This window comes from Scardinius erythrophthalmus (assembly GCF_964197995.2).
Source record: "Scardinius erythrophthalmus genome assembly, chromosome: 22".
Taxonomy (NCBI): Eukaryota; Metazoa; Chordata; class Actinopteri; order Cypriniformes; family Leuciscidae; genus Scardinius; species Scardinius erythrophthalmus.
The window spans coordinates 32,411,717-32,438,264 of NC_138242.1; the positions used below are offsets into that span (position 1 = coordinate 32,411,717).

At 38.2% G+C, this 26,548-nt stretch overlaps 1 protein-coding gene across 1 annotated transcript in view; it reads left to right on the top strand.

The window, feature by feature from the left end:
* Positions 1-1,931: 1,931 nt before the first annotated feature.
* LOC308682445 (myosin-7-like) overlaps positions 1,932-26,548 on the top strand; it is a gene marked incomplete at its 5' end in the record, with an annotated part of 83,323 nt that continues 58,706 nt past the window's right edge. The window contains 39 exons of the mRNA XM_081352166.1: positions 1,932-1,954; positions 2,029-2,061; positions 2,280-2,489; positions 2,569-2,712; positions 2,792-2,948; positions 3,030-3,057; positions 3,159-3,267; positions 3,615-3,707; positions 3,807-3,870; positions 3,964-4,062; positions 4,579-4,682; positions 5,097-5,235; positions 5,333-5,451; positions 5,601-5,750; positions 5,851-6,021; positions 6,111-6,420; positions 6,506-6,582; positions 6,662-6,867; positions 7,700-7,823; positions 7,906-8,042; positions 8,129-8,384; positions 8,473-8,715; positions 8,796-8,972; positions 9,065-9,210; positions 9,677-9,767; positions 9,846-10,235; positions 10,320-10,446; positions 10,538-10,656; positions 10,765-10,961; positions 11,116-11,299; positions 11,419-11,584; positions 11,665-11,789; positions 11,961-12,269; positions 12,362-12,565; positions 12,659-12,955; positions 13,050-13,154; positions 13,292-13,387; positions 13,484-13,621; positions 15,692-15,797. Of these exons, the coding sequence (XP_081208292.1) occupies positions 2,292-2,489; positions 2,569-2,712; positions 2,792-2,948; positions 3,030-3,057; positions 3,159-3,267; positions 3,615-3,707; positions 3,807-3,870; positions 3,964-4,062; positions 4,579-4,682; positions 5,097-5,235; positions 5,333-5,451; positions 5,601-5,750; positions 5,851-6,021; positions 6,111-6,420; positions 6,506-6,582; positions 6,662-6,867; positions 7,700-7,823; positions 7,906-8,042; positions 8,129-8,384; positions 8,473-8,715; positions 8,796-8,972; positions 9,065-9,210; positions 9,677-9,767; positions 9,846-10,235; positions 10,320-10,446; positions 10,538-10,656; positions 10,765-10,961; positions 11,116-11,299; positions 11,419-11,584; positions 11,665-11,789; positions 11,961-12,269; positions 12,362-12,565; positions 12,659-12,955; positions 13,050-13,154; positions 13,292-13,387; positions 13,484-13,621; positions 15,692-15,712 (5,820 nt within the window). The 3' untranslated portion in view covers positions 15,713-15,797. Of the gene's footprint in view, positions 1,955-2,028; positions 2,062-2,279; positions 2,490-2,568; positions 2,713-2,791; positions 2,949-3,029; positions 3,058-3,158; positions 3,268-3,614; positions 3,708-3,806; positions 3,871-3,963; positions 4,063-4,578; positions 4,683-5,096; positions 5,236-5,332; positions 5,452-5,600; positions 5,751-5,850; positions 6,022-6,110; positions 6,421-6,505; positions 6,583-6,661; positions 6,868-7,699; positions 7,824-7,905; positions 8,043-8,128; positions 8,385-8,472; positions 8,716-8,795; positions 8,973-9,064; positions 9,211-9,676; positions 9,768-9,845; positions 10,236-10,319; positions 10,447-10,537; positions 10,657-10,764; positions 10,962-11,115; positions 11,300-11,418; positions 11,585-11,664; positions 11,790-11,960; positions 12,270-12,361; positions 12,566-12,658; positions 12,956-13,049; positions 13,155-13,291; positions 13,388-13,483; positions 13,622-15,691 lie in introns of the transcript that reaches the window.

Sequence of the window (26,548 nt, forward strand, 5' to 3'; positions counted from 1 at the left end):
TTAAATCAAGCACTTTCAAGGACCTATGTTTGTTTTCACATACTTTCCAGTCCTTGAATCCAAGTTCTTTCAAGAAGCGTGGAAAACCTGTTAGTTAAAGTTTTAGTCTTTTTTTAAAAGTTTTTATTCATTTTTATTTTATTAAATCAAGTTAAACTACATTAAAATAAGACATGTTGCCTTGACTGGCAACTAGCTGAAATAAAGTTTTTTTTTTTTTTTACTTTTATTTCAGTTAATGTTCATTTCAAGTAATGAAAATGTTTATTGTTTTAGTTATAGTTAACTATAATAAGCTTGTTTTTAACCACACTGTTTATCTCAATGAAACTATATAAAAAAATATATATATCTGCTTGGTCATTCTGTCAAGAAATATTTCCTTGCCACTGTTGCGTTTAATCAGTGTGCCATTGTTTAATGCTTAAGAATTACACCTACTCCAGCTTTTAAGTAAAAAAAAAATTGTAGCAAAACTAGCTGCATGGTCTGAAGTGGAAGACAGGAAGTAGACACAATGGATTCCTATTTAACCCAACAGATGCAAGACCATTCAAGTGCACCCAGTGACAAAAGGAAGCTCCGATTACAAACTTTATTAGACATAAGGTTGCCCCCATTTCTTCCATTCTTCCTCCTGAGTTTTAATAAACAAGGGTAAAAAGACAGCTGAGAATGAGGCTCTGTAAAGGATGAGGGGGCTAGAATAGATTGCCCAAGTGCTAAGACTAAGTAAGGTGCTTGTTGAGAGGGTGCAGAATAAATGAGGGACGAGAGGTCAAGGCAGGCCAGAAACCTCACAAAAGGTCTTGAGTGATGGCTCACACAGCTCAACAACAAATAAACACTGTAGAGCTGTTTAGAAACAGATCTGGGGCTAAGGCGATTAGTTTGACCTGCTTGCCATGTTCTATCTGTTAAGAAGGAATAATTATAAGAATTTTCGTGTTAACTGATGCACAGAAAAGGTAACACTGCTGTAATGTATTCGAAATATATTAACTTCTGTAAACATACAAATTAAATTTTGTATCTTACAGAATCCTATTCATGCATTTGTTTTGGAAATCTTTGTAAAGCTGGAAAATATTTTTGAAGAAAGAATGGGTTCGAACATGGATGAACATGAATGAAGCTGTTTTTTGAATTACTGCTAATGAACTTGTAAAACACATGATGGATATAACTTTGGGAAGTCAAGAAAGGTCATAGGAACAAACAAGAGTTGCAGCTATCTCTGCATTAGGCGAGAACAAAAGGTCGCAAGTGCAGATATTCATTGTTGCCATTACAGCTGTCTACTGACAATTTTATTGTTCCATGACAGCCGTTTTGTTCGTGAAGCATTGTTACCTTGTCTTGATCCTTGAGCACAAAGATAAACCTGTGAAATTCCCAGTGCATGCCGGTGTCTCTTTAAGGACAGAAAATGACACAGTTTAAGAAAAGCATCATAGTGCATTATTGCTGGAATCTAACTGTCAATTAAGCAATTTTATTAAAAAAGGATTGTGTGAATGTTCAACTATGGTTCAGATACATACAAGAGTCTCTAACTCTATAATGCTTTACGTACATAAAAAACTAAAAAACTGTGTTGTGAAAATGTTGTGAATTTGGCCTATAAAACTAACTATAAAATATGAAAGTAGAAGTGTACATTTCAGTATAAAAAACTTTAGTAAAGATCTGATATCTTTAAAAAGGAGATATACATATGGGACAAAAATAGCATCATTGTGATTTAGATCCTTTCTGATCGTGTTGCATTACCATTTCCACTTGCCAAACTACTGTGACTCACACAAAGATTTTTTCAGGCACCCAAAAAGAGCTACACACACAAGTGAGCCAGACCATATACAGATGGTCAACGTCACACTCATTGTGCCTCTATATAAAGAGATAAGTTACAGCACAATATTGCAAGCTCACATCATTGTGACATCTAAAGGTAAGAGCACACATAATTTAGATTAAATTGTTCATGAGGACTTCTCATTAATTATGTTTCTTTTTTATTGAAAGGACTTGGACTTTCTTGGGTTTGGATTTAATCTGGTAAGGCATGCTTTTATAAAGGTCAACACAATGTGTATATAGTATATTGTATGTTATAGTATATGTATGTTTTATGCAATATTTTCTTTTTGAATGCAATCATTTCTGTTGAAAGAACAATAAATAATTAAAAATACTGTATATTTATAAATAATTAAATTTTATTTAATTGTAAACAAGTTTTACAAGTTCTAAGAATTTTGTCATCTATGCCTCAGTCTGATTGAAAGATGGTGGATGTGATGTCAGAGTTCGGGGCAGCTGCCCCGTTCTTACGAAAGTCAGACAAGGAGCGTCTGGAGGCCCAAACTCGCCCCTTCGACATGAAGAAAGAATGCTTTGTGACCGACCCTGTGGTTGAGTTCGTCAAAGCCACCATCACCAGTAGAGACGGTGGCAAAGTCACTGCTGACACTGAATTCGGGAAGGTAAGATCTAATCTCTGCATTGTTGTAGATTGTATACAGAAGTAGAGAGTGACTGTCAAAACATTTTTGTTATCCACAGACAGTAACTGTGAAGGAGATTGATGTTCACCCCCAGAACCCACCGAAGTTCGATAAAATTGAGGACATGGTGATGTTCACCTTCCTACACGAGCCCGCTGTGCTGTTTAACCTCAAAGAGCGTTACGCAGCCTGGATGATCTATGTGAGTCGAGTCTTAAAACACTCACGCATTCTGTTTATCTTGCATGAGCAGATCTAAACCTTCTGTGAATCTCTTACAGACCTACTCTGGGCTCTTCTGTGTCACTGTGAACCCCTACAAGTTTTTGCCAGTGTACAACCAGGAAGTCGTCAATGCCTATAGAGGAAAGAAACGAAATGAGGCCCCTCCACACATCTTCTCCATCTCAGACAATGCCTACCAGTACATGCTGTCAGGTGATGATCTGACTTGTCATTTTGTGCTGATTTCTAATGCAATTTCAAATGCTAAGTTTCTTATGTTTTATTTTCTCACAGACAGAGAAAACCAGTCTGTCCTGATCACGTATGTAATACATTTTATGATGTACCAAAGTACTCCTCCTTATACCAATATTTTCTATGCTGCATTTTATCAGCCATTTAATTAACTGTTTTTATTTTAAGTGGAGAATCCGGTGCTGGAAAGACTGTGAACACTAAAAAAGTAATCCAGTACTTTGCAAGCATTGCAGCAGCATCGCCTGGCAAGAAGGATCCATCAATGGAGAAAAAGGTGCTTCATTTCCAAAAAATGGGTTATTATGGATGAATGAACACACCTTCCATATAATATAGCATACAAAAATAATTACTAAATTAATGGTCTTCGTTTATTAGATATTAAAGCCACAAATTGTCATTATTTGATACTCCCTTACTTGCCATATTGCAATGCATTAACACGTGAACAAAAAACATTTTTGTTTTCCCAATTAGTTTTCTACAGTGACTTAGGTCCTCTATGGATCATTATTATTATTATTACAAGACTACATAACATCTGAAAATATGCATGGCTGTTAACTGAAAAGAAGGTACATCAAACGTTTTTCAAACCTATTGTTAAAATATGATTCTCAGGGTACTCTGGAGGATCAAATCATCCAGTGTAATCCTGCTCTCGAGGCTTTTGGTAACGCCAAAACCATAAGAAATGACAACTCCTCCAGATTTGTAAGTGGGGCTTACATTGGTGTTATTATTCTATATTGGTTTCCATGATATATTATATGAGCATGTTATGTATTATATCATACATTGCTTTATTTACAGGGTAAATTTATCCGTATCCATTTTGGCCACAGTGGAAAGTTAGCTTCTGCTGACATTGAGACTTGTAAGTACTTCCCAACATCATTCCAACAAATCACACATAGATCAAATGTGTAACTGTTTTGATATTCATCTATTCATTTATCAATTAATTTAGATCTGCTGGAGAAGTCTCGTGTAACTTTTCAGCTCAAGGCTGAGAGAGACTACCACATCTTCTATCAGATTCTGTCCCAGAAAAGACCAGAACTGCTGGGTAAAATTACCCATCATATCTATTAAAGGCACACTATGCAAGATTTGTACCTTAATATAACAGCTTCGAAATCATTTTGATAGTAAACAAACTCGTAGTAGGGCGAATCATCCCGATAGCAAAGGGGGAGTGGGCGGGTTTATGCCGCTGGAAAAACCAGTAATGCAAGTTTGAGAGGTGGCGCCCCGCCAAATCTCACGAGAATCACGATTTGCTTTACGGCACGACTACACTTACATCAAGAACATATGAAGAAGTCTCTATGGAAAACACTAGCACACATTTCAGACGTGAATCATGGCAGAGTCGACGAAGAAAACGAAGAAAGCGCAGTCGGAAGAGTGCAGAGACGGCTCTGTCTGAGTGGTATTTACGACAGTAACGTTAAATACAAGTACTCCACAGCAACTCTAGTGGTCACTGTTTGAGAAAAACGGAAACTGCATAGTGTGCCTTTAACATTGTCATCTCTAATTAGAAGAGTCTTTTCTGATCTATGTTCCCATTTCTCCTTAGAAATGCTGCTCATCACCAACAACCCCTATGACTACGCTTTCATCTCCCAAGGAGAAACAACAGTGGCATCTATTGATGACGGTGACGAGCTGGTAGCCACTGATGTGGGTGTTTGTTAAAACATAGGCAGTTACACAATACAAGAAAAACACTTTTGACAACCCGTATGACTGCGTTTCTGCTGTGGAACACCAACTGATAATGTCTTGAATAGTTTCCATACAATAAAAGCATATAATGATCAGGTGCTGTCAATAAGTATGAAAAAGCACCATCAAAGATCCACACAACTTGTTTTTCTGAAGCCATGTGATTGTGTGAGGAAAAGAACCTTTGTTTTTCATTTTGCGTTCCACAGAAGAAATTAAGTCATACAGGTATAGAACGACTTGAAAGAGAATAACTGATTCTCTTGGCCAGTCTATTCTTTAAAAAGAAAGACTTCTAATGTACTTGCCAAAAAGAAGAATATGAAACATTTGCCATAAAATGTTACATGCTCTGTACATTTGCTGTAGGAAGCGTTCGATGTGTTGGGCTTCACCCAAGAAGAGCAGAACAGCATCTACAAGCTGACTGGTTCCGTCATGCACTTTGGCAACATGAAGTTCAAACAGAAGCAAAGAGAGGAACAGGCCGAGGCTGATGGGACTGAGGGTCAGAATAACTTGGAATCTTAGTTTCATAAGGGAAAAAAAAGTCTAAGACATGTTGTATATATATACTTAGCTCTGTATTCTTATTTAACATGTAGATGCTGACAAAATTTCATATCTGATGGGCCTAAATTCAGCTGACTTGATCAAGGGTTTGTGCCACCCAAGAGTCAAAGTAGGAAATGAGTGGGTCACCAAGGGACAGAATGTCCAGCAGGTAATGAATGAAAATAATAATCTAATGAGTTTTCAGCATCATAGGTTCACTTTCGAAGACATACAAACAAAAACTTTAATATCTCTGAAAAATCGCTTTCTAGTTTGCAATGTGTCGAATTCTGCAAAATTCAATCTTTTCTTTATTAGGTGTACTACTCTATTGGTGCTCTGGCAAAGTCAGTGTACGAGAAGATGTTCCTATGGATGGTTGTGAGAATCAACCAATCCCTGGCCACCAAACAGCCTCGCCAGTACTTCATTGGTGTGCTGGACATTGCTGGATTTGAGATCTTTGATGTAAGCTGAAATCAACTGATTTTTTTTTATTCTAGAACAAATTCAACAAGAAGTGCAACCTGTTTGACCATTGTGATTATATAATATATTCCACCTGCAGTCCAACACCTTTGAGCAGCTCTGCATCAACTTCACTAATGAGAAGTTGCAACAGTTCTTCAACCACCACATGTTTGTGCTGGAGCAAGAGGAATACAAGAAGGAGGGCATTGAGTGGGTGTTTATTGACTTCGGCATGGACTTGGCAGCATGTATTGAGCTTATTGAAAAGGTGGGTGAATAATATGTTGATATTAATTATACTGTGAGGGTAAAAATCATATTTTTCAGTCTTTACTCTTGTTAACTCTGTCATTGTAGCCCATGGGTATCATGTCCATCCTTGAAGAGGAGTGCATGTTCCCCAAAGCCAGTGATGCAACATTTAAAGCTAAGCTTTATGACAACCATATGGGGAAAAATCCAAACTTCCAGAAGCCTAGGATGATCAAAGGTGGACCAGAGGCCCATTTTGGCCTTGTTCACTATGCTGGCACTGTGGACTACAACATTTCAAACTGGCTGGTGAAGAACAAGGACCCTCTCAATGAGACGGTTGTAGGGTTTTTCCAGAAGTCAACTCTTAAGTTGTTGCCTGTTCTGTTTGCTAATTTCGCTACTGATGACTCAGGTAAGCACACACTGACTTGTGATATGAAAATATAATAAGCACTATTTTTACTGTTTAATAGTAACAAAAATATTTTTTTTCACAGCTGCGGAAGGAGGAAAGGCTGCCAAAGGTAGCAAAAAGAAGGGTTCTTCCTTCCAGACGGTGTCAGCCCTTCATAGGGTAAGGAATATTATAACACTATATTGTCTCACAAGGTTTTATTGCATATTAATCTAAATCCTCTGTGATCTACCAACAGGAGAACTTGAATAAGCTGATGACCAACTTGAGGTCAACTCACCCTCACTTTGTGCGCTGCATCATCCCCAATGAGAGCAAGACTCCTGGGGCGATGGAGAATCCTCTGGTCATGCACCAGCTGCGCTGTAACGGTGTGCTGGAGGGCATCAGGATCTGCAGAAAGGGATTCCCCAACAGGATCCTGTATGGAGATTTCAAACAACGGTTAGTATGAAGGCAAGGCAAGGCAAGTTTATTTATATAGGACATTTCATACACAATGGTAATTCAAAGTGCTTTACATAGAAAAGGAATTAAAATAATCAGAAAATATCATGCCTGAATCACAAAATTTTGGGCTCCCCTGTCTAAATGGAAGAGTCAGAGATCTTCGGTTCGCGAGACACACTAATAGCAACTCCCTGCTTCCTAGTGACCCTCCTACCCATCAATAGGGTGGAGTATTCTAACACGTTCTGCCTCTAATGGGTTCCAGTGTACCTCCGACCCCTTAACGGAGTGGAGTTATCACCAACCATCTGATTTCGGTAATACACCAGCCTGCATCCAAGAACCTGGTCTCCCACACTCACGTCTGAGTGCGTGCATAAACTCACTGTCTCTCTTCCCAATTTTCTCAACACTTCAAACCAGACAGCCCTAACCAAAAATAAAAATCTTAACCAAAAATAAAAACAAGGATAATTAAAAGTTTACAGTTATAAAAAAGAATTATAAGAATAAAAAGATGATACATATATAACATAAAATGCATCAGTCGGACGTACAGTGGCACAGTGCTCATTCACTAAATGCAGAGCTAAACAGATGTGTTTTGAGTCCAGATTTGAATATGACTACTGTTGGAACACATCTGATCTCTTCTGGAAGCTGGTATGAAACAAAATGGCTTTAATGCCTTACAAAATAACATAATGTATACATTTTATTGTATGCAAGTTATTGCAAGTTTCAACACTCTGTTTGCACAATTAAGTATTTGCTAAAAAATAAATACATATAAAACAATAGTTAATGTGTGTTGTTTTCTGTGTAGATACCGCATCCTAAATCCTGCTGCTATCCCCGAGGGACAGTTCATTGATAACAAGAAGGGTGCAGAAAAACTTCTGGGCTCTCTGGACATCGATCACGAACAGTACAAGTTAGGACATACTAAGGTATTTTTATATTAACATTAACTTTTTCCAAGGCCACTTTTCCACTGTCATCCTTTTTGACCCAGAATTCTTTACTATTCAGGTCTTTTTTAAGGCTGGTCTTCTGGGTGGTCTTGAAGAGATGAGAGATGACCGCCTTGCACTTATTATAACTGGAATTCAGTCCATGTCTCGTGGTTTTCTATCAAGAGATGAGTTCCAGAAAATTGTGGAAAGAAGGTTAGATTTTAGCTCTTCAATCTTTAACATATTCTCCAAGTTACATTTAAAATGCAAGACTGAACAATCTTATTTAATATCCACAGAGATGCACTGTTGGTGATCCAGTGGAATGTACGTGCTTTCATGGGTGTCAAGAATTGGCCCTGGATGAAGCTCTACTTCAAGATCAAGCCACTGCTGAAAAGTGCAGAGTCCGAGAAAGAAATGGCCAACATGAAGGAGGAATTCACTAAGTTGAAGGAGGCTTATGCCAAATCTGAAGCCCGCAGAAAGGAGCTTGAGGAAAAGATGGTTTCTCTTCTCCAAGAAAAGAATGACCTGCAGCTTTTAGCACAGTCTGTAAGTTCACATGGGACTACAACTCTGCACTTTTCACATTTCAAACAAGTCAGAAAACAAAACAAGTTTTAAATTTTTTTGTTGATAGGAGCAAGATAATCTTGCAGATGCTGAGGAGAGATGTGAGGGTCTGATCAAGAGCAAGATCCAGCTTGAGGCCAAAGTCAAAGAAATGACTGAGAGGCTGGAGGATGAAGATGAAATGAATGCTGAGCTGACCGCAAAGAAACGAAAGCTGGAGGATGAATGCTCTGAGCTCAAGAAGGACATTGATGATCTTGAGCTCACTCTGGCCAAAGTGGAGAAAGAGAAACATGCCACTGAGAATAAGGTCAGTTTCAACACTGAACCTGTTAGTGATGTTAGAATTGTGTGTTAAGAGTCCCTTGATACAATGACACATTTCTACAGGTTAAAAACCTGACAGAAGAGATGGCAGCTTTGGATGAGATCATCGCTAAGCTGACCAAGGAGAAGAAAGCTCTTCAGGAGGCCCATCAGCAAACGCTGGATGACCTCCAGAGTGAGGAAGACAAAGTCAACACACTCACCAAAGCCAAAACCAAACTGGAGCAACAAGTGGATGATGTAAGAGTCATAAAAAATAACACTAGAATTAAAATGAGAAGCTTTCTTAAAAAATTGCACAATTATTTTTAAATTCCTTGGATGAAATTTAGCTTGAAGGTTCTCTGGAACAAGAAAAGAAAATTCGCATGGATCTTGAGAGAGCTAAAAGAAAGCTTGAGGGTGACTTGAAGTTGACTCAAGAGAGTGTGATGGATTTGGAAAATGATAAGCAGCAGGCGGAAGAGCGGCTAAAGAAGTAATATATTTTATATTTAAAAAATAAATAACATTTTAATATTAAAAGATATTTGGAAACACTTTACATTAAGGTTCCATTTGACTTTAGATAACTACACAATTTAACAAATTGATAATGAAAAATATTTCTAAGCATTTATTAATTTTAGTTTATGTAAATATAAACATGTAGTAACATTATTAAAATAAATGTTTATACTGTTTATTACTGTTAATTTTATTAAATGGGCCTGAGCTAATAACAAACCAACAATGACAAGTTTATTTTTTATTAAGAATTATTATAATAATTATTGTTAACAAAGTTTAATAAATACTGTAACACATGTATTGTTCATTGTTAGTTAATGTTGTTCAATTCATTATTTAACGTTAACTAATGGAATCCTATTGTAAAGTGTTACCTGATATTTTAATTCGATTATGCATGTAACCATTCATGTGTCATCCTGTTTACTTGGCAGAAAAGACTTTGAAATAAGCCAGCTCAATAGCAAGATTGAAGATGGACAAGCTTTGGAGTCCCAACTCCAGAAAAAACTGAAAGAGTTGCAGGTAAACTTTATATATGTCTTAATAAGATAGATTAGTTAGGAATTTTAATCTTAATTTGGAATTTATGCACATTACCAGGCCCGAATTGAAGAGCTTGAGGAAGAGCTGGAGGCTGAGAGAGCTGCCCGTGCTAAAGTTGAGAAACAGAGAGCTGATCTGTCCAGAGAACTGGAGGACATCAGTGAGAGGTTGGAGGAGGCTGGTGGAGCCACTGCTGCCCAGATTGAGATGAACAAGAAACGTGAAGCTGAGTTCCAGAAACTACGCCGAGACCTTGAAGAGTCCACTCTGCAACATGAGGCCACTGCTGCTTCACTGAGGAAGAAACATGCAGACAGTGTGGCTGATCTGGGAGAGCAGATTGACAACCTCCAGAGAGTGAAGCAGAAGTTGGAGAAAGAGAAGAGTGAACTCAGACTGGAACTGGACGATGTGGTCTCCAACATGGAGCAGCTTGCAAAGGCAAAGGTAAGTGAGAGAAATTATGCTTAGAGTCTATAAATGATGTGTTGTCAAATAAAGCAATCAACTACGATATAATTTATCCTCAAGACAAACCTGGAGAAAATGTGCAGAACTCTGGAAGACCAGATGAGTGAGTACAGAACCAAGGCTGAGGAAGGTCAGCGCACTATCAATGATTTCACCATGCAAAAAGCCAAGCTGCAAACTGAAAATGGTAAGAACACTAAATATTGTTACGTTACCAACTGTACCATAATGATAATTGGAAAAAACTCATTGGAAAAAAATTTTATATTATATTTTAGGTGAACTTGCCAGACAGTTTGAGGAGAAAGACTCCCTGGTGACTCAGTTAACCAGAGGCAAACAATCCAACACTCAGCAAATTGAAGACCTCAAGAGACAGCTCGAAGAAGAAATCAAGGTTTTCAAAATCCCCTTCAATGTCTAAAATGTTTGCTAAAGACATACAAATTCACTATTGTAATAAACAACTGGCCGCAAATATTTGTTTGTTTTTGTTTGTCTTTAGGCTAAGAATGCCCTGGCCCATGCAGTTCAGTCTGCTCGTCATGATGCTGATCTGCTGAGGGAGCAATATGAAGAGGAGCAAGAAGCCAAGGCTGAGCTACAGCGTAGTATGTCCAAGGCAAACTCTGAAGTGGCTCAGTGGAGAACCAAGTATGAAACTGATGCCATCCAGAGGACTGAGGAGCTGGAGGAAGCAAAGTAAGAAACAAACAACATTTAAAAGTTTTGTCTTTAGTAATTAGACACTTTTCAAAATTTTCTGCTATAGTTTGTGGCCTATAAACACATTTAAATACTGTTTAATGAATAATGCTTCAAATGTTCAATATATTTTGTATTTTGATTATTACAGGAAGAAACTGACTCAGCGTCTGCAAGATGCAGAAGAAGCTGTGGAAGCTGTTAATGCTAAATGCTCCTCTTTGGAGAAGACCAAGCACAGGCTGCAGAATGAGATTGAAGATCTCATGGTGGATGTGGAGAGATCCAATGCTGCTGCTGCTGCTCTGGACAAGAAGCAAAGAAACTTTGATAAAGTAAGGAGAGAAAGTACATTTTGTCATTAGCTGAAAAAATTTGCCATTTATTTACTAAACGAAATACCAGCAAACTGCACTGCTCTCATTGACCATTTGGCCTTGTTAAATTTAACCAGGTCCTGGCTGAGTGGAAGCAGAAGTATGAGGAGACCCAAACTGAACTGGAAAGTGCCCAAAAAGAAGCTAGATCTCTGAGCACTGAACTCTTTAAATTGAAAAACTCATATGAGGAGTCATTGGACCACCTGGAGAGCATGAAGAGGGAGAACAAGAATCTCCAAGGTAAGAGTGGTTTTCACAAATCCAAACCATTACTTTAATTGCTTGTATTTGTGAGCTTATATGTTATTTCTATTGCACAGAGGAAATTTCTGACCTCACTGAGCAACTTGGTGAGAGTGGGAAGAATATTCATGAGCTGGAGAAACTACGAAAACAACTGGAGCAGGAGAAACAAGAGACACAAACTGCTCTTGAAGAGGCTGAGGTATAAGAACAACCATTTTCCCCAAATTTCTTTGATTTAAATCAAGCTGTTGTTTAAAGCAATTGATCATTCCAGATTATTTTAAGGGAGGTCACTTCCCACCCCACAACACAGGGCAAAACAAAAACTTTAAATCTCAATAATAACAAACACCCATTTTACTCTTTATAGGGTTCCCTTGAACACGAGGAAGGCAAGATACTTAGAGCTCAGCTGGAGTTCAATCAGGTCAAAGCTGATATTGAACGTAAGCTGACAGAGAAAGATGAAGAGATGGAGCAGACCAAGAGGAACCAGCAGAGAATGGTGGATACCCTGCAAAGCTCACTGGAATCAGAGTCTCGCAGCAGGAATGAAGCTCTCAGGCTGAAGAAGAAGATGGAGGGAGACCTCAATGAGATGGAGATTCAGCTCAGTCAGGCTAACAGACAGGCATCAGAAGCCCAGAAGCAACTCAAGGGTCTTCATGGACATCTCAAAGTATGACGAATCTTCAAATCAAGATTCTATGATGCTTAGGTGAAATGCAACATAGTTCTTCAGTCTTATTATTTGTAATTTGTACTTTATAGGATGCCCAACTGCAACTAGATGATGCTCTTCGTGGTAATGATGATCTCAAAGAGAACTTCGCCATTGTGGAGAGACGCAACAATCTGCTGCAGGCTGAACTGGATGAGCTGAGATCCATGGTGGAACAAACTGAGAGAGGAAGGAAACTGGCTGAGCAGGAACTGCTGGATGTCAGTGAGAGAGTTCAGCTCCTGCATTCTCAGGTATGACACATCTATATTAGATGAATGAAACCTTTAAACCCATTCTTAGTATCATTATTAACTAGAGACTACATGAATGTCAACATTGTTCAGAACACCAGCCTGCTGAATCAGAAGAAGAAGCTGGAGGGAGATAATACTCAGCTTCAGACTGAGGTTGAGGAGGCAGTGCAGGAGTGCAGGAATGCTGAGGAAAAAGCCAAGAAGGCCATCACTGATGCTGCCATGATGGCAGAGGAGCTGAAGAAGGAGCAGGACACCAGTGCTCATCTGGAGCGCATGAAGAAGAACATGGAGCAGACCATCAAGGACCTGCAGCACCGTCTGGATGAGGCTGAGCAGATCGCCATGAAGGGAGGCAAGAAGCAGGTCCAGAAACTGGAATCCAGAGTAAGTTTTTAGAAACAAGTATACAGTGTTTTCTGTAAAAATATTTGTTCTAAGATTTGAAAATTTTATACTAAAATTGTTACACATCTGTTAGGTGAGAGAGCTGGAAAGTGAAGTGGAGATAGAACAGAGAAAGTCCAGTGACTCGGTCAAGGGGATTCGTAAATATGAGAGACGCATCAAGGAGCTCACCTACCAGGTAGGAAAAATGTTGCCTACTAACAATTTTGCCCCTGGTTAATTTGATCATGTTATTTTTTGAAAATACATAAAGTGCTGTCTTACAGTATTTAAATGTATATTGCATATACTAAAAACATTTTTTGCTTTGTATAGACTGAGGAAGACCGAAAGAATCTGGCTCGCCTGCAGGATCTGGTGGACAAACTCCAGCTGAAGGTCAAATCCTACAAGAGAGCTTCTGAGGTTGCGGTGAGTATTTTCCCCCACTGGTGCCATCATATTATACGATTTTTGTAGTAATTGCATCTTTTGATTTTCACAAATGCTGTTGTGTGTAATCTTTAGGAAGAACAATCCAATTCCAATCTGGGCAAGTTCCGTAAGATACAGCATGAGCTGGATGAGGCAGAGGAGAGGGCTGATATTGCTGAATCTCAGGTCAACAAGCTGAGAGCCAAGACTCGTGATACAGGATCCAATAAAGTAAGAGTAGGCACTTAAAACAAGTGATTTTGGTCACTCACAAAAAAAAAAAAAAAAAATTAAAAAAGCCACAATAGTCACAGTTGAGGCAACTTGATAGGTCAACTCTAGATCTGCACTTTTTAGTGACTTTACATTTACATTACATTTAGTCATTTAGCAGATGCCTTTGTCCAAAGCGACTTACAAATGAGGACTAAAGCAAGCGAGTCATCATGAAGAGGAAAAAACAATGCAAGAAGTTCTCAAAATACAAAGCTCAGGCATTGCTTAGAGTAGCATAAACCAGACAAGGGAGGATTAAAGGAAAGTTTTTTTTTTTAAAGAGGTTAAGTGCTCACGGAAGAGATGAGTTTTCAGCTGTCTTTTAAATGTGTTCAGGGATTCTGCATTCCGGATGAAGGCGGGGAGATCATTCCACCAGCAAGGAACCGTGAATGAGATTGTTCTGGAGACTGATTTTTAGGTTCTCTGTGATGGTACCACGAGCCGTCGCTCTTCGACCAATCGTAGGCTTTTGGTAGGGATGTAGACTCGTAGGAGCTAGTGAAAGTAGGAGGGAGCTGAGCCTGTGGTAGATCTGTAAGCAAGCGTCAATGCCTTGAACTTGATGTGAGCAGCGAGTGGTAGCCAGTGCAGAGATGAAGAGATGAGTGACGTGGGCCCTTTTGTGCTCTTTGAAGACAAGATGCGCAGCAGCATTCTGAATCATTTGTAGAGGTTTAGTTGCACATGATGGAAGTCCTGCCAGAAGAGCATTGCAGCAATCAAGCCTAGAAATTACCAGGGCCTGTACGAGAAGTTGTGTTGCATGCTCAGTTAGGAAAGGCCTGATCTTCCTGATGTTGTGCAGTGCACACCTGCATGATCGTGCTGTCTTTGTCCAAGAACTGAACCCTAAGAAACCCTTGTGGTCAGTTGATGTGCTTTGGATACCTCGCCTCTCCATGCGACCCTGAAGGACCTACCCGTGAGATAGGATTTAAACCAGTGGAGAGGAGTTCCTGTGATGCCCAGTAGGGCTGTCACTTTTGTGAAAAAATCCTGTTCGATTTTTGAGACATAAGTGTTCATTGAATCGATTGTAAAATTTCCATGTCTAAAGACGTTTCCATTTTAAATGCCAAATATGGGCAAATCCACGGACAACTAACAGGCATTGACGAACGTAAAGAGGGCGCTTGAGACGCGCACAAGTCAGCAAATATTCCTGATGATTTATTGGCGTGAAGTTTCGTGCACAATGACAAACAGGAGTGCAACATTCTCGAAAACTATAAGCAGAGTGGACTGCCATAACATAAATGAAAAACATTACTGCAGTCTTCAACGTGGCTGTGTTTACGATTAGAAATGTCAAACAAATTTCACCTATGTAGGCGATTGTAGACCGAATCTGTGTATCTGTATGCATGAGATTGTCTGCATACCGGCAGAATTCACAGTTTTGTTGTAAAAAGAGAAACATTATACAGAAGAATAATTTGCTGTTATGTGTATTTGTCAGAACCTGCAGCTGCTGTGTGACGCGCGTTCGCTGCGGGCATATCGTGAAGAGCTGGATGCGCTCCGAGAAAAGACATTAAAATCGATTCCTTATTTTCGTTTTCGAAACTTGCGTTGGTTGGTCTGATCGATTATGCAATCGATTTTCGAACGTAAAGTGACAGCCCTAATGCCCAGTGATGAGAGGGTGGACAGAAGGATCTGATGATTCAGTGTCGAAACAGACAGAGGAGAAAGTTGAATGTCTTGAAAAGTGTTCATGTGTTAGAAGCGCTGTTGATCTTGTTGTGGAAATATGAAGATTTTGCGGCATGAGCATCAACAGAAAAGGAAGAGGGCAGAGATTGATACATAGGATCAATCAGGATAGGATCATACACCTTAGGATATGAATAGCAAGTAGTTTAGACAACTACACTTAATGAAATGTATTTTGATATTTAACAAGTGTGGCTATTGAAAAAATATATGCACCATCAATATTGATTAGCGGTGTAGAGTTTAGGCCATTTTGAACTGGATCAGCTTACCGTTAACATTTTTTTTCCTTTTTCTTCCTAACAGAAGGGGGCTGATGAAGAGTGAAAATATTAGATGGATCTCTCTAAACATTGATTGCTGTGACAATCTCTTCTGTAGTTCTGTAGAATAAACCAAACATGAAAATGAATACCTCATCCTCTTTTTTTTAACAATGTAGACATTGCAATATCCCAACATGATCCTGAGGCTGTCTAGTCTAAGTACTAATTCAAACTTGAAATGTTCTTAAATTGTCATTTGAAGTAGGGTCAACCATACAAAGATACAGGGAGTTTACCAGTTTTACCAAACTAATACAAACTACATAATGCAGCTTAAGCTGTAAGCCACTGACCATTACACTGTGTGTTTTTTCACAGCTCATCCTCAGGGAATAAAATAAAATGAAGGCATTATGATTTAAAGTACACGTGGATCTATTATAATGCCTCCATCAAAGCCATTAAATTAAATTTATTCAGTTTTTGCAGAGCAGTAAAATGCAGAAAAAAATTCAAGTACCATATAATAATAGCCAACATAGACCATTACATCTCTATGGTGGATTATCATTCGAATTACAGGCAATATAAATTATTGCTGTGAGCAGCAATCATCGATAGTCTAAGAATTTAGGTATAGAGTTCAGCTCTATTCAGCAGAATCTCTTTCTCATCAATTATGTTGGCAATATATTAATTCTAAACCTAAAGTAACCTCCACAATTCTGTGAATGTGAGAGCTGCAATAGTCAGTCACCACCACTTGAGAGCAGCACCACTATTAAATCTCATATGATGCATTATTTCTAGGAGTCCATGTAAAGCAGGGTGGGGCAAGTTGTCACAACTTTTTATTCCTTTAATTTTTCAGTGTAGGTTTATTTCTGAACATCAATTCATGAATGCACAATTTACATATAAAGGCTTCAAAAATCTTTTAACATTTCCACTGGTATTGGAAATGTTTTTACTACCTTTGCTACAACTTTGCAATAAGGTTCAATTTGTTGTACTATGTACAACAATGTATCAATTTACATAAATGTTTATGCTATATTTAAATACACAAATTTTCATTAACTCATTAAAAGTTTGAAAAAATGTATATGCAGAAATTAACATTAGCCTATATTCCTATGCTGTAAAACCATTGTTCATAATTAGTTTGTGTTACACAGTAAAAACGGCAATTAATAAAATGTTGGAAGAGCAAAAATATTTAAGTTGAACTAATATTCATGCTTGGGATTAGTTAAGACGACATATTATATTAAGACTGCAAACATTTATTTGAAAAAAATTAAATGAAGGGATATTTTCAAATCCAGTCAACATTTAGGATGGCTATTGTTGACTGAACTAATAAACACAAATCTAGCCATTATTTTGTAAAAGACAAAGTATTAAAGGGTTAGTTCAACCAAAAATGAAAATTCTGCCAGTAATTACTCATCCTCATGTTGTTCCAACCCTGTAAGACTTTCGTTCATCTTCGGAACACAAATTAAGATATTTTTGATGAAATCTGAGTGCTGTCTCACTCCTTCATAGGCTGCTAGGTAATCGATATGCCATCCCAGAAAAGTTAGTAAAGACAGTGGCTCAGCCTTAAGTTTATCAAGCTACGAGAATACTTTTTGTGCGCAAAAACAAACAAACATAACGACTTTATTCCACTATTCATTTTCTTCTGTGTGGGCCTCTGAGTGAGCTCACATAATGTAACAGCGCAGCGCTTCTGGGTTATACATCAGAACGTAGGCTCACTATTGGCCAGCATCACACACATCACACACATGACCAGCGTCGGCCAAGATTTCACTCCCAAAAAAGTTTTTTTTTTTGTATTCAGTTGTTCGATTTGTGAGTTCAGTGACATCTGTGAGGAAAAGACATATTCTAGCCACCTTTCAAACTATCTTAAGCAACATGAGACTGTAACATGCCCTTTTACAAACTGTCCATTCAAAACCAATGTATTATCAACTTTTAAGATCAGACCCTTCTTATTAGAGCAGAACTCCTTGTCCAAGCTCTTGTTCTCTCCAGACTGGACTATTGTAATGCTCTCTTAGCGGGCCTTCCGGCATGTACTATCAAGCCTTTGCAACTGATCCAGAATGCAGCAGCGAGGGTGGTCTTCAACGAGCCAAAGAAAGCCCACGTCACTCCTCTCTTCATCAGTTTGCACTGGCATTCTCGTACAAATTCGGACACATAACGGTAATTAACATGATTAGCCATTTGATTGACTATATTATCAAACAGCTAATAATGTGTTGCTAATGTAACACAAACCATGTTCCCATTTGCCATCTGCCTTATAAAACTCAGCATCCTTAGAAACACTAGAAACATCCTTAGAACAACTTAGAATGTCAGTAAAGAAAGGCATATAGTTCATCATAACATCGTAATATACATGATATACATAATTCACCCGCTATATTGCTAAATGTACACAATTTTTCATATCAACAGAAAAATATGCCGAGATGACATGGCTTCTCTTGAGACCCCCTGCTTCGCAGTTAATGATATACTAAAGCCCGCCCTGCATGTTGATCTGTTTTTAAACGACTATCTTAGATTTTTTGACAGTTTTAAGGAGAAAATACTCAGCAATGGTGTTGACTCATGAATTTACACATGGCTAGTCTTAAAGCAAATTAAAAACACCAGATAAACACAAACATTAAAAACTTTATTTTCATCACAGGGGGACTTTAAATGATTTGGGTGAGTAACAACATTTTGCAGACGTGTGATAGTTGATAGACAAACAGTTGTGGACGTTGCACTTACAGTTTAAAAAATGTTAAGACTTTGAAAAATGTGTCAAAGCGATAGAGAAAAACTGTAATGGTTCTCACATATTATGAGCACGTGACCATAAGTTTAATTCAATATTTATGAAATATGTTATTTAAAAAAAAAAAATCCTGTCAATTATAACACTGAGCAACTAAAGATCAAAAAGAAAAAGCATTGCTTTGAATTACCTTCATCTGTGCTTCAGAGATGTGTTGGATCTTCTGCTGCAGGGAGCACAGTGTTTGTGTTGCTGAGATAGAAAAACCAGAGACAAAAGAGTGAGGCAAAAAGAAACATTTGTAGAGCAGAGGTCAAAAGTCATGCTAATTTGCCTAATGGAAGCACATAATGTCTTCTTATAGAAAACAATCAAATTCAGATAGATAGATAGATAGATAGAAAGAGGTACATCATGCAAATATGAATACCTGTATTCTCTGATTCTCTGTCTCCATGATCCAGCTGGCTCGAACAATGGATAAAGAAGAAATGACAAGCAACTCAAACAAAGGGGCAAAAGCATCATGTGACATCCATTGGACACTTGTCCAAGTAAATCAAACATACCCCCCCCCCCCTTTAGTCTCCATTAATAGCCTGCTCAATGGTCATGAAGTACAATGGGTCAAGTTATTGACCCTTTGGTGAGCTGAGACGACAAAGGGCCTAAACAGCTGAGAATGAACCGCCTCCGTCTCAGGGAAGAGTGTGGATAGGAATGTTCCACCTCGTCATAGCAAGAGATGGACCTGGCAGCTAAAGGAAAAGAGACAGGATGTGAAGGTTCTCCAGATCTCCTGTTAATCCAGTGTTAAGGAATTAATTAGGCACTCGTGCTAAACATTAAAATCATGTTAGCAACATGCCACAAATAATTTCACTTTTTTAACCTTCAAGACCTGTTAATAAGAAAAACAAACAGGCAGAATAAACTTATATATCCCTAAATATAAGTATACAAATATTTATTGATTATAAGAATATATGACAGGATGTTGTATGATTTAAGGCCCTTTCACACCGGATGTGTAACGAAAAAACGAAACGAAAAAGCGAATAGTTCGTGTGCGAATAGTTCGCGTCAAAACCATTCACATCAGCCGCGACGCAAATTTGCGATGTCTGTGACGTTCAGAGAGCTTCAACATTCCAAAACTTTCCCGCCGACAGTTGAGAAAACATGGACACTTCATCATCATCATCCAGTGAGTGAAGACGAGCTTTTCATTTTCTTTAAAAGACAGAAAATAAGGTTTTGGGTGCACCCAATCTCAAAGAACAGAGAGTCTGAAGGGGAGTATGCTAATGTGCACAGATTTTTTTTGCATCTTCAACTAAACAAAGTGCGTTTTGTTTGAAGTAAGACACGAAGTAAGTCAGTTAAAATCATTCGACTAGAAACTGTAGATATCACACAAAGAATATATAGTATACTAAAAGCAGCCCTAAATAGTCTCACTACATTTTGTTACGTGTTGTTACGTAAAAAAATAAAAGTCGTTTTTTCGCCGCAGCACATTCGCGTTCGGTGTGGAAGCACTCATTACACAAACAGCTGATCAAAAAAATAAAACCATTGCACGAATTATTCGTGCATCAAAACAGTTTAAGCAGGTTAAGAACATTTACTTTTAGCTGCATGGCATAAAACCGAAATTGAGATATGGCTTAGTGCAATTATCAAATTGCAAAAGCTGTGATTTAATTGTTCTTACACACAAAACCAGCTCATTATGCACCAGTGTTTGTATTTGTGTTCGCGTTGTAATTATACTATAATATTGTAATTATAGTATAATATTTCTTCTTAGTTTTTATTCAGTCATTTTAAAAATTTTATTAGTAATAATATTAATTATTATTTTATAGCCATGTTGATATATAATCACAAAATTTTACCTACAGCCCTACAAACAAGCACAGCAAACCTGATTATTTTAAAGGGATGGTTCGGAGTAAATTCAACCTAGGGTCCTTTGCACCATGACCTCGAGCCAAACCCCCCCCCAGAAGCCTTTTTTCCCTTGGTTGAACATTATTAAAGTTAGAGCTTATTTAGAGATATCAGCCGGATGGCTCAGTGCAGGCGCTAATGGAACCTAGGTTGTATCTCGTAAATTACCCCACTAATAATGCCCAGAATGATACCAAACTTCTACAGTAGTACAAATAGGTTCTGTACTCATAACATTATTAAATTAGAGGTAGCTATAGCTTTTGAAAGTTCAAGGTGGTTAAACAATATCTCAAGCATGGCAGAGAGGAGGCATTAGAGGCCATGTAATAGGTCATGTAACTTCAGTAGTAAGAGTTCATGCAAGTGATGGACGACTACAGATGAGACATGTCCTACATACTATCTGATCTCTTCTATCACAGAGGCACTCAAAGGAATTTAACAGGTTATCTTTGTCCTCAGGGCTAAAGTAAAAGAAACAATGCCACGTAAACAAGACAACTTTAAGGGTATGGCCCCTCGGTCAGCTCTCTGAGGGACAGCAACAGACTTCAAGCACTTCAACACTCATTCAGTGCTTCGAAGCGTATCGGGGCTATACGTCAAGCTTTTAGCCTGGGCACATGATGCAGCAGATGCACAATGTATTTAGAAAAGCCATACTGGTCAGAGTACATTTAGATATTATATAGATTTTTTATTTTATTTATTTTTTAACAATGTTTAAAATTGTACTGTTTGAAATATTTTATATCATTTTGATACATGCAAAATTTTATTTTTTAAGTTATAAAATGTTGGTAATTAAAATGACAACTGCACACTGAACTAAAATCAAATTTAAGGAGCATTTTACTTTTTAATAATCCAGTGAGGAAATAAGTGTACGAAGTGCATGAAGTGTACGAGTTCTTATTCCTTTTAACCCTCTGGGGTCGACAAAATAACCGACGTGTTTTGCTGGGGTTTTTTTTACATAGCGGCAAAATAGACTTAAAATACTGTAAACTGTAAAATGGCTAATTTTTTAAGTGTCCACTGTAAGACTGAAATGACTGTAAGACTTGAGAAATTAGATAAATGCCAGGCAGTCTACTTGAGGCCCTGAGAGGACAAAGGACCTCTCTGGAAATTAACATTTGAACTCACCCTTGTGCACTATCGAGATGAAAGTCTCACCTCCGAAGCATCCTAATCTACATTTCATTCCCTCATCCCCCACTCCTTCTCCCCCATGCGAAGATCACCAAAAACTCACCCAAGAATCTAAATGGTTTAATGTGAATGATTATCATCGAGTATTATACATGATTGGTATCATTTGAAATGTCTCAGTGCGACTGGTACAAATGTCTCATTTCCGAATAAGTAAAACAATAGGTAATAAGGTTTTTAAGAGTTTAGAGATAACTGGCACACAAAGGAAGGTGGTCTCTAGACAAATGGTCTCTTACCCCCAAAAGGTGTCAACTCTGAATGTAAATTCCCATAGTTAGCAGATGTTTCCACATGAAAGAAGCTTCTGTCTATATAATAAAATGCAACGAAAAGATAGGGGCCTTTTCTGTATTTCAGATAAGCCCGTGTCCTGTCAGGGCCTCAAGTAGACTGCCTGGCATTTATCTAATTTCTCAAGTCTTACAGTTATTTCAGTGTTACACCACTTACAATCGAAACAAAACATTGTGCTTTTGCAAAATAAAACAGGATGTAGCCTTTTTCAGGGTGTTTGCGCCGCCATACTTGCGCCACCTAACACATTCTCCAGGTTCTATAACCTCCGAGTGGAGCCAGTGTCTTCTCACGTACTCGCTTCAACCAGCCGGTACTAGGACCCGCTCAGGTGTCTTCGCTTGCTCGCCATTCCACTCCACTGACTGGATAAGTGCAATTATTCTCCTCAGGTGAGCCTCCCCAAGAGGCCCTGAGTTCCTCCAGCACTGTTGACGTCAACGCCAGAGTTATGCCAGCGGAAGCTTTCGCGATTGGCTACAGATGGTGCCCAACCAGAATGCGACTTTTACCGCCGCCGTTCCCGCGGCGGCAAAATTGGGATGTGTATTTGCTGCCTTTTACCGCTGAGTGGCGCTGTAATCACAGACTTTGAAAAGTGTCAGTTTATTCTCTTTAATGCCGTAATCTGCCGCGGCAGTAATCTGAGCTGAGGTCACAGATAAATTTAAGATAAATATTGTGGTTAAACGAATTCAAATTCATTTAATTTAAACAAAGTAGACACACGTTAACATTGTGTGCCCAGTTTTTCTATAATTTAGAAAGGCTATGTCAATAGGTTACTTGTCATTTACTTCGTGTTATTTTAATGTGTTTGTAGATTTATTAACTGAAACATAACAGTGAAATAAATTAAAATAATTTACCGTAAAATTAAAACATTTTCAGGACTTGCAGTTACTAACCGATGTTAGTCGGTTTAAGCATTATTTCTTATATTCAGAATTAGGCTTACATGTTGTTATGATTATCAGTTGAATTCTTTAATAAATAATCAACCACAATGCCTATTACTACTGCCGCAGCAAAAATAAACCAGTCGAATTTCAAAGTTGTTCGCGAAATTACTATAGGCTATACCGGGCAAGTGACAGGGCAAAACAGCAGCAACTGCGGCATTTTAAAGGGGCACTATGCAGCTTTCTGTTTTTGTCAAACAGCGACCCCTAGAGTCGCTGTGGAGTACTTGTATTTAACGTTACTGTCGTAAATAGCACTCGCGCAGAGCCGTCTCTGTACTCACGTCCTGATCCCTTCCGCCCTCTATACCGGTACCTGTTCAGTAGGATGGAAGCTGTAATGAGTGGAAATAAGGTGTGGCCCCTTTAAGAGCTGCGCGCGCCCTGTTGAACTGTCGTCGGCAGTCTGTGTTGTATCATGTGCACCTCGAACACCCGTATGTGGGTTATTTCAGTTTGATGCTCATTCTTATCCTACTTTTGTTTATCAAGTAAAGATGTGGATGGTAGAACAGGTGACAGACAGTTACACGAGTTCGACTGGGGAATAAAGTGCAAGTTGTGAGATGCCAATCGCCTCTGGCTGTCTGGCTCTCGGTAATAACCATCTGTGAGCTATCCCTATTTCTCCTCCTGACAGAACGCGTTACAAAGCGTCGGACATCGAACAAGCACAGATAACCTCTGAAGATGTCTACTAGTCCATCAACAAGAACGATATTTACTCGAGTCTGACTCCTTGCTCGGTCAGTCTGCCGTTTCCTTTCTTTTCTTTCGTCCTCTGACAAAGCTTCCCTAGCTTTGTGTGCAGTGCCGTAAAGCAATTTGTTACATCGCGAGACCTGATATCACGCGATACTTCCTGACACGACCCGCCGTCTCAAAGTTGCAAGGGTGTTTTTTCCGCTCACAGGCGCTCGGGGAATGCGCGACGACCACCATTCAACCCGAAACAAGTCATATAACTATTCCAATGACTCCGAAGCTGTTCGGTTAAGGTAAAAAAGTGACTTAGTGCACCTTTAAAAGGTAAGCTTCCTATCTGTTTATTTAAAAAAAAAAAAAAAAAAAATTCATTATTTGAACAAAAATGAGACTGATTGAATATGTTAAAATATAAACAAACAAAGCAGAGAATAAAACAAACTTTTAGGGAAAAAATATAGGCCTATTATGCTCAGAATTGGTTAACATTAACGAAAGCAAAATATGTAAAAATACATTTCAAACAAAATAAAACAAAACAAATTCATGGCCGAGTGGTAGGCTATAACTTACGTTTCAAATTCCGAACAAACATGGGCTACTTTTTTATTATTAATTTGATTTGATAGTTCTAAAATATTGCTACACCATATTGTTTTTTTCTCCTATAGCCTATAGGCTATTAAATATTTTATATTTTTAAAATAAAATTACCATTCATTTCCATTTTACATTAGGGACAATCTTTTTCCAACAGAATGGCTGAATTAACATCTGCATAATAATAATAATAATAATAATAAATAAATAAACAGCACAAGGTCTTGTAAAAACACTTTTTTTATTTTTTGACATAATTTTTTTTTTTTTTTTTACTTTTAAAACAGAGAAAATAGTAGACCGAGGCTATTCAGACGATATCTGTGGTCAATGCATTAACAATAGACTCTCTGAGCTTCAAACGATCTCAGTATAGCCGACAGTGTTTATGTTTTTCCGTTCTTGATGCTTAAATATGCATCTGTTTATTAAAGTCAATCATCTTGTTTAATTATCAATTGTACATTAACATAAATTTGCTACATTCCAGTTGAGCCGCTGCACGCTATGACATATCTGATGAAGGAAGACTGTTAGCCGATTGCACCAGAAAATGAAGATGATGAAGCTCGTCTTTAATCTGCTAAATTATGTTTTTTTGTGTGTGCGAATCATTCACGAGATTGAGATGACTGACAGTTATACCCGGCCATAGCAACGGTAGACATTTTCCAAAACAGATCGAACAAATCAGAAAAATACTTTCAATACAGTATTGCTTTCAATTAAAAAATAAACAATGAAAATGTAAAAGAAAAAGAAAATTAATTAAGTTTGAAAACCCATCGCACATTTCAAGGTATGAATAAAGTGTCGGGACAGTTTATTTATTTAAACAGGGTTGCATCGATTCGATAGAGTTTATTCCCTTTGCGATGTAAAATAAGAAACATTTTAAATTTATTGTCAAAGAAATTGCAGCTAAATTAAAAAATGAAAACGGTACAAAACGAAAAAAAGTTCAAAGCAACATAAATTAAGAACAGGCGTTTTTCTTTGCCTCTCTCGCGCTGGATATTTTTTTAGTAAGTTTGGTCTCCCTCACTGCGCGCGGCGGGTCTTTCTCGAAATTAAGCATTTCAGCGTAAAAAAACACCATACAGCTGATAATACTGTATATGTCGCTGTGTGTCATCCACACAAATCACGAAAGAAAAAACTGTAACAAATAGCTTTTGTTCCTTCAAAGATACAACATGCCTTGCTGAATTCACCTACAATAAAACGAGGTGGGTCGCGAATTAAATAGCTCTGTATCTGCTAAATTGAAATTGTGTGTGGAAAACCTTTAAATACAATCAATAAAACTACAATATATAATTTAATAAGATATAGGGCCTACTGTACATAGGCTATGGACTTTTGGAGATTTTGAGATTAAACCTTAAAATAACTTTGCCTTTGCCTGCTCATCAGGCTGGCTCCGACACTCTCCATATGAAAGACGGAACATTAACACCTCTGTCCTGCACCCCCACGATAAAGCAACTATTGCCTTCTCCAAATCCCCCACAGGCTAGCTGAGTTTGCAAAACAAAACAAAGAGTTTGCCACTCGTTGTGGTGTGCCAAAACACTTCATTATAAACTTCAATATTTCATTCAAAACAATCTCAAAACGCTTTGTGACATTTTGAAAAGCCGTGGATGCATTACTGCCACTGGAACCATGAACGCAAATACTGGTTCTGATTTTATTGTTTGTCGTTTAAACGTCATATATATATATATATATATATATATATATATTAGGGCTTGCATAGACTAGTCGAGTAGTCGATAGATCGACTACTTCAACCACTAGTCGACGCTGTCGGAAACAATCGACTACTCGAGCGTCCATTAAACAAAATTAATTAAAAATGGCGAACGTCACCAACAGACACCACGCGTCAGATGTGTGGAAGAATTTCATCAAGGATGACAAAAATATTGTAATTTGGCCAACTCTGCAAGAGGCCGTTCACATATTGCTTCTAAAAACGTGTGGAAAGCGCGCGCGGCCGTTCCGCTGTCTCCTACAAGCGCTTGCGCTCCCGTGGCGTCTGTCGTTGCTATGCAACCAAACTGCGCTCTACATGATGACGACGAAGAAGTATCATTCAGCAAAGGATAAATTTATTTCTAGCCCTTGCATTAGCTTTACTACTAGATATATTTCTGGAGATGAGAAGGAAAAACCCGCCTGGACAAACTAGCGCACCACGTCCGTTGCTTTCATTATGAGCGCGCTCGCCGCGCTCCTACATTTGAAATAACGACCTTGAGCGCGGAAAAGACGCGATGTGTGAACGGCCCCTAGAAGCAGACGTCTGAAATGAAAGGCAAGAACGGCTATTTATTTGGCT